The 8,444-nt window shown below is 43.4% G+C and overlaps 1 protein-coding gene across 1 annotated transcript; it reads right to left on the bottom strand.

Annotated features, from left to right (window-relative positions):
• Positions 1 to 993: 993 nt before the first annotated feature.
• LOC123396098 (tRNA (guanine(37)-N1)-methyltransferase-like) lies at positions 994 to 4,459 on the bottom strand. The gene is made up of 2 exons (XM_045091133.1): positions 4,196 to 4,459; positions 994 to 2,033 (listed from the first exon to the last, which is right to left on the bottom strand). The coding sequence occupies exon 2, from the start codon at positions 1,932 to 1,934 to the stop codon at positions 1,461 to 1,463; it is 474 nt and encodes a 157-aa protein (XP_044947068.1). The 5' UTR covers positions 1,935 to 2,033; positions 4,196 to 4,459; the 3' UTR covers positions 994 to 1,460.
• Between the last annotated feature and the right edge of the window lie 3,985 nt (positions 4,460 to 8,444).

Consider the following 8,444-nt stretch of genomic DNA (forward strand, 5'->3'; position numbering starts at 1 on the left):
CATATTATTTTAAAGACATAATATGATCAGCATCATTGGAGATTATAATTGTTTTTCTCCCGTTGCAACGCACAGGCCCTTTTGCTATCTATACCTTACCTAATAATAAAGCGACTATTGCTTCCGTCGGAAAACCCACCACGGCATTTTTATAAAAAAGCCCGTGTAATTTTTGTTATTCAACCCGCGCTCCATCATTTATCTGCAACGCAAAAGGAAAAGACGATTCGCTGTAAAAATTATACCCGTACGCATCGCCTCCTCCCGTCGACCCTGGGCCATCCTCGCCTCTGCCCAGGCCTCCGCCACACCACTCGTCGCCGCGGCCGACCTCAATCGCCACCGCTGCCGATCTCAACCCACCCGCCTCCGCAGCTGTACCTCTCCCCGCTCACTGCCCCCATTGCGGCGCTCGAGCGCATCGCGTCGACCATGGTCCACCCTGGCCTGTGCCCAGGCCGCTACCACACCACTCGCCGCCGTGGCCGACCTCAACCACCACTGTTGTCGATCTCAACCCACCCGCCTCCGTGATCCTACCTCTGTCCGCTTGCTGCCCCCGTTTCAGCGCTCGAGCACAGCTTCTAGATCAAATCAACACGACAGCTACATCGACATGGGATGATACGTCTGCTCAATGCAGAACGACGGCGGCGCGCGGATAAGGCGCGGCAGAGCGAAGTACTTGCAGGTGGAGGCGGGCCTCCATGGCTCACACGGGGAACTCCGAGGTTATGGCGCGGCAATGGCGACTCCTTATGGCCAGATAGAGGCACCTAACCCTTGCTCCCCTCATCGTATCCCCTCCTCCAGCAGGAACTCATCATCTGGTGAATCCCCTCCTCATGCCTCCAACCGTGTGCCAAGCACCGGCAAGAAATTTTGTTTTGTGGGAATTTGTTTGCTGATGAATGAATGTATTGAATGTAAGATTGCATTGTTGTAGAGAGAGAGAATGGAACACCACCTTCAGTTTGTCATCTGATCCCACATTCTCTACCCCATGAGTGAAATAAGATAACAGTCCATTGATCAATTCACGTAGCCTCTTTGTTTTGCTTTGCTTCAACCCGCAGTCCTCTAATTAGTGGGGAAAACGTTTGGCTTTTACAAATTCACCCCTCCCTACGGCGTCTTCTTATCCATAGACGAGAGGTGGCGGCTGCACCGGAGATGGCCGGAGGAAGGAGGCTCGATGGTCTCGAGCATGGCATCGCTGCGCTCGCGGGAGGGTCGGCCCCGTGGGGGCGCGATCCACTTGGGCACGAGCCATCCGGGACCGAGACTGAGACCGCACCCTGCCCCGCCGTGTCCGCTGTCGTGCCGTCGCCGCCATGCCGCCGTCCGTCCACACGGTCTCCATCCCCTTCGCCGACCTCAAGGTGAGTAGCCGCGTCCGGAGCCCTCGCTTCCCTCGCCACGCGCGGTGGTTATTTTCGCACTTCCTCTGGTTCTGACTGTCAGACTGATGCCATGAGTGTTCTATCCGGATTGCAGGAGCGGGTACCATTATGATTTCCATTTGACGTGGAATGTTCATTACCAGAAGAACCCATTTCTTCAGAACAACGATTAGCAGCACCAAATTGACACTCGGGCTTAGTTTCTGGGTCAGGTACTGCCATTAAACTTTGCATGAATACTCTAGCATCCTTGTTGTATGTGAAGATATAATCCTCCACCTTGTTAATCTTTGCATTTGTCTTGAGATAATGAATACTGTCTGCATTTAAATCATTTGCATATACAACACATCCTTTCTGTCCGGTTGGGATAGAAAATGCGCCAATACCAGCAAACATGTCACAGATAACATCTGCTTTCTTGAAAAGGGAAACCAATATGATGTGTTCATGCTCAAGTCTCGAATTCCAGTAGAGCAAACTATAGTCAAGTCTAAATGTAGCACCATATTGTTTAACTTCAGTCACCATATCGCTTTTCCCTGCTAGAATCTCAAACTTTTGAACTCTAAATTCATTTGAAATTGCCCCAACTTTATTCACCACAGTTTGAATCCTTGAATAATTTTTCTACATATAAGCACAACAAAAAATGTTAGCTGAATAATAGAAGTAGGCAGACTATTCTAGAATGTTCTCAATCGTTCTAGATGACCACATGTTCATTACACTGTTTTACAGTGCCTACTGCTTTACAAGTCTGGTGACAGCCTTTTTAGCCTATTTATCATGTAAAAGTTGCTTCGTCAACTCATATGCTGAAAATGAGTAAACATTTAAGAGCAGTATAAAGGTTAAAGTGAAAGTATGGGCATGATCTTGCACTTATATGAAGTATATGCTGAAAACGAGCAGCAGTAAAGGTAGAAGTAAAGTATTAGCAGGACCTTCCACTTTGTGATATAATTCCTCCGTCCGGAATTACTTGTCGCACAAATGGGAAAAATTGGATGTATCTAGAACTAAAATACATCTAGATACATTCATTCCTATGACAAGTATTTCCGGACGGAGGGAGTATGAAGTAATAAAGTATGTAAATGCAACACAATGCTAGGTGATTTTTTTTTGTACATCATGACTTTACAAGTAGTGGTACTTCAGATGTGTTTTCCTTATACATTCAGAGGTAAATACAAGTTATGGTTCATGTACATGAACAAGCACTTTAATCCAAATTAAGTGTCCCTGATTACGTAGGAATTAGTATAAGAGCGAGTTACTCAGGAATAAAAATAGGAAAAACAGCCTTACATCATAGATAACCTTTGCTACGACATCTTTGTATGCTAGCAAGTTATCAGGTATGTTTAAGTGAGCAACATGGCCTGCAACCCCGAGAGCATGCATGATCATAGAAATGGTGGTGTTAGCTCTAATTAAAATTTGATTACAAGTTGTGCATAACTGGATTGTAGCGGGGGTTTAAAAGCTTGCAACCGGCTCATTATCCCTCATTCCGGTGTTGTTTACTCATTAACGAAGCACGACCCGCAATTTGAACAATGTATGTATTTCTTTGGATAAAAAATCAATGCATATATATTTTAAAGATAGTCTACTTGAAAGAACTTCATGTGAGGGATATTTGACAATACTTATTGTATTTTAAATAAACCATAGTGATTAGATTATAAGTGCGAGAATGTGATGAATTTTGATCCCGTTACAACGCACGTGCCATTTTACTCATTAGCCGTAAGTTTCCATACATGCTCGTGCTGATCAATCCATTCCTCTAAAAACATGATACCCTCTTTCACAGGCTTCAGATAAGCTATGCACATGCCATCTCGCCAAGTACTGATAACATGTTTCATATAAGAGATCATCTGAGATTTGCATAATCGTTTTGAAAATGGACAGGGGATCATCGACGCCGGTCTCGGGCAATGGTGAACCGATGAAGAAGGCAACTCAGATAGGGTGGTGTAGAACATCCACATCGGTCATGGCTAGCGTCAGAGGATGGGTCGTTGGGACGGAAGGAGGAAGGCAAAGAGGAGGAAGAGGATGGATCACAAAATTTTATCACCGATAAAAAATAGGCGGTCGATGCATAGTTGCTCTCACAATATGCACTAAAGAAAATGGTTATTTTCATGTATTTCAAAGGCAATATTTATTCGGAAGACTTCACTCACTTACTCATCAGTTTGACTTATTTTCCTGTATTTCATCCGTAGAAACTTTTTCTGTATTTCATCTGTAGCAACGCACGGGCATTGTACTAGTTAACCTAAAGTAATTAGGCCTACCATTTAGGCCGGCCACTAGCGTGCTTGCCATGGCCAGCACACCACACATGGGCGCATAGCAGCCATGGCCATGGCCAAGCATCGGCAACAACTAGCGATCGAGCAGTAAGTAGCAGCAGTAAGCAGGTAGCGGCATGAGCAGCAAAGCAACATCATCGTATAGCAGCAGCAGTGCTAGCAGGTTGCAGTAGCACCGGGCACTAGGAGGCTGCGGCGCGGCGCAACACACCGAAGGGCAGCTGTAGTTAGGAAACAGCAAACGCGAGCACAACGGTAGGGAGCACCGGAGCAGCAGTTGGGCGCACACACGCGCGTATGTGGGCACACCTCGGCATGCTAGGTACGTCCAGCAGCACAGCAGTAAGCGGGCGCGTGCGGTCGTGGAGCAGCAGCCATGGCAGACGAAGCTCATGGGGCGGTCAAAACGGGCATGGATCGATCCGGAGAAAAGGGCCAAATAAAGGAGGGGCTCACCGTGGTGCCGGAGGTAAGCTCAAGGTTGACGGGGACGGGCCGGAGAGGAGGCAATCTACGATGTATGCGGTGAAGATGAGCTCGATGGCGAGCGTACGGGGTGGATCTGCTTGATTTGTTGCTCTGAATAGACGAAGCCGAGGGTGGCGTTCCTCTTTGACATACTGGTGTGACAAGGGACGACCAGTGGCCACAGGATCGACGCCGACATAGAGACGGCGATCTCTCGTGGTGGCGGGCAGAGAGAAAAAAACGCGCGTGGGAGGGAGGCTAACAAAGCTAGGGTTTCGAGGGAGAAAGGGGGCGGCTTTAAGCCCTCATGACAACCGGGGGATGGCCGACACGTGGCCATGCACCATGGATGGCTGCCACACCCTGTGCGTCCTGTTGTGTAGTGAGAGGAAGGGGATAAGTGGGGTGGGCCGGCCATGGTGTTAGATGGGCCAACATGCCTAGTAGATTAGGTCTCATTCTATTTTATTTTCTCAAGTGTTTTTTCTTCTTTGTTTTGTATTACTTTTTACACAAAAATAGTTTTGTATAAATATGGAACTTGTCTCATTAACTACTCTACAATATTATGTATTGTCAAAAAAAGTTTGTGATTTAAATAATGTAGTTTAGCATTTTTATAATTATAAAGGCATTTAATTTATTGTGTGACCTTTATTTTAATTATATTAGAGCATTAAATCACTTTATAAAAATGTTGATTCTCCACCGTAATTAGTTATGGTTTATTTGTAACATTAAGAACATTTTGATATTATGTTTGAAGAACTAATAATTTGACTTTATTTTAAAATTTTGAAATTGGCTTTGATTTTTTAACTATTAGCAATTTGTCTTACTTAATCGTGATGACATGGCATCATTAACATGGGATCATTGTAGCTTAACTACCCGGGCGTCACAACTCTCCACTACTAAAAGAAATTCTCGTCTCGAGAATTAAGAGGTATAGGTAAGGGGGGAAAACATTCGGTTACGAAATTCTAACGAGCCTTCTTGTCTTGGTTGCTCTTCCCGAAGAAATTTATCATTTTTGTTGAAGTCTTCAATTCTCTAACTTAAGTCACCCTGATGAATTCGTCATCCTTCCTTCGGGATCTTCATCGTCCTACGAATGCGATAACAGGGAAAAACATTTGAAGAACGTCCCTACACAAAGTTGGGAATCTAACAGCGAACTCACAGAAGAGGACATGAATTATTCCTCAAGTTGTAACTCACAGAATTCTTTGGGAATAATACTTGATGGTAGAAAGGTATCAAACGATTAGCAATCGTTTGATGCCAAAACAGATATGAAATGGGGGTTTAGAGCAAGGAAATAAATATTGCATATGATACCAGAATAGATCGTCCCATTGGACGGTGGCTTAGGAATTTTACACGAAGCCAAGTGTAAAGGATACACTGAAGTCAAAGATGTACACGAGAGTCAGGTTTCGATCATGTGGAACTTTGGGTTATGGGTCCATCACATGGGTTAAGAGAAGGCATAGCGGTGACATCTCACACGGTCTTGGTAACAAGACATGTCAGAGGATAACATGTCAGTTATGTTTGCAACAACGTTGGTACCAAGGGCAGGGGACGAATAGAATCATTTGCCTGCTCGTTGAAATGAGGCACACCAATAGGCAATGTTCTCGTCCACCAACGACTACCGAGTTGTTATCCACAATACATACACGGTCTTACTGACAGTTATGACACCGAGGCTTTTTACCTAAGCAAGGAATTACCAATGCTCAGATAAATTAGATTACAAGAAGGTTTAAATAGACCAACGGAAAGGGAAATGTGTTCTTACACAAGTAACAGAGTATACCTTCTCCAAGGAAAACAGAGCACGGTATACATGATAGGTCATCAAGTACATAACCATTCTGATAAAATGCAAGGAGGATCATAATGTTTACCCATACAAAATTGTTTGGATAATTTACCAAGAACAATTTAGCATTACGCTTCCAATGTTCTTGTTGAAATTTGAAGTACCACATTCATGCTTTGAGGTAGCATCGACATCGTCATCATATAAAGGTCGAATTTTGGGTACACAGAGGATCCGTGAGTAACAACCTATAAATTAAGTCGTACAATTTCCTCACGGAAGAATGACCAACCTTACATATGGAATATATTCTAACAATAGGTCCTTCGGCCTGGTGTGTTAGACAAGAGATCAACGTACGAGGTTATATAAAGACCAAAGTTATAATTCTTGGAAAATGTCCCAACCATCATATATGACCGAGATTCAGATCTGATTGACGCCAGGATACCTTAGACTCACGATGCCTGAGAAGAAAAGGGGTCATCAAAAACTGATGAGATGATGATACAAGATCCTCAGGATATGAACTACGAAAGTAAGCGTTGAATCATGAGTTGGATTTTAAGACACATGAACACAATGTCAAGACATTCGTGCCCACATGGAATTCTTACAACGAAAGGCATCCGAGTTCTTATTTGGGAACCATCATCGAGGATAACAAAGTCCTTGTGTAAGCCTTGATTAGCTCTTATGAAGGAACTTCCTTTTATTAATCAAATCAATCAGTGGATTAGGGTGCGAAGAAAGTTATATGAAGTGGAGATAGTAAACCTTCAAAACATATAACACTTCGCACATGTGTGAATGATTTTGAATGATCCCATAAGAAGCGAAACAAATTTTTTGCATATCCACGGTGGCAAGAATGCACATGAACTTTGGGAAAACACTTCTTCTATCAAACATATTCTTCATAAGCTAGTCACAAAGATAATGCTTTCTAGAGCTTCATCATGGAACATGGAGAAGTTCAGGATGTGGTGATGGGCTCAGCAATAATCCCTTAAGATTTTGATAGGGATGAATTTCCAAAATTATAAGATCAAGGAGATAGCATTTGCCAACTCAAATGACATACTGACATATGCTTGAGGGGACAACAACAATTAAACATTGGTAGAAGGGTGCACTCAGAAATACAAAATGAGTAGCACGACGAATGCTAGAATGGTGAGTCAACAAGCAACATACCAAGAATGAAACTATCAGTCATTAACTTCAAGGCAACACGGTTGCCAAAAGTATTGGAATCACACATTAGAGTTCACTTGTCGGTGTTTCGCTTAGAAACAACTCGGGACCAAGAAATGAATGGTGATGGTGAGAAGTATACCTATATCAAGAATTCTTAAGAGGTGCAACAATCCGCATTCTTGACATAATAGATGGTAATACCCCAAGGTAGAAGATAACGTAAGTTGGATAGCAAGGAACCTAGGGGACAACACAAAACATGAACAAGTTTATGTTGGAGGGAAGGCAAAAGGGTTGTCGATTATAACACAATTCACCGAGGGGCAAGGATGGTATTTCTCATCATGAATTCGAATGATATCCTGGAATAGCCCGGAATGCTGATGATGATCACAACACATTTGTCGAGAAGTCTCATGAAGATGTAATCGTTCAGCGACAACATCTAGCAAAGGAATGGTGAAGCGAAAGGTTGTCGGAAACGCACGTAAGATTGCTAGCTCAGAATCGAAATTGCCTTTCAAGACAACCAACATGATGTTGAAACTCGATGCAAGCTTAACTCACAGTTGGAATTGTGTCCTCGCGATGAAGGACACAATTGGCATGGTCAAGCTTTTAGCATGACGACGATGATGTAGCCAATCAGCTAAGAATGACATGATCGAGTACAAATTAATAAGCAAAGAATACTACTAAGAGTTGTTGAATCGCAATGCATACTCGATACAGTTATTGGTGTCCTTGAGTGTCCAACAACTTAGAACACGAGCAAAACTGGAATCAATTAAATATCATAGTTGACGAGGAGCTCATAGCAAGTTATATAGCTCCATGATATTCTCGATATACCATGGATAATACTCGGAGGTAGATCAGAATAGAGGTTAGACTAGCGTATTGATATTTGGAAGATAAGCACTTTAACTTGTGTACATATGGGATCAAAGAAGAACAACCCTGGTCGGAACCACGGTTGCCAAGTACCAAATCAGAGCTGCAAGATCAAATCATAAAACGAATGGTTATTGATACGAGAAGTTTCTATGATAGGATCAATGCCGTTTCCGTGGGCACGAACACAAGTTCAAGTTCGACTCCCACTTCATCAATGCATCACCTGCCATTTACTCCTCGCATTTGATGCATTTGTAGCCTTGAACGAATATCTGGCGAAACACCAGAAGCATAAGGCTCGTGAAAACT

This window comes from Hordeum vulgare, chromosome 5H (assembly GCF_904849725.1).
Source record: "Hordeum vulgare subsp. vulgare chromosome 5H, MorexV3_pseudomolecules_assembly, whole genome shotgun sequence".
Lineage (NCBI taxonomy): Eukaryota > Viridiplantae > Streptophyta > Magnoliopsida > Poales > Poaceae > Hordeum > Hordeum vulgare.

Excerpts from the sequence above, each read along its gene's own strand:
- LOC123396098 (XM_045091133.1), bottom strand. The coding sequence starts at position 1,934 with ATGGTGACTGAAGTTAAACAATATGGTGCTACATTTAGACTTGACTAT.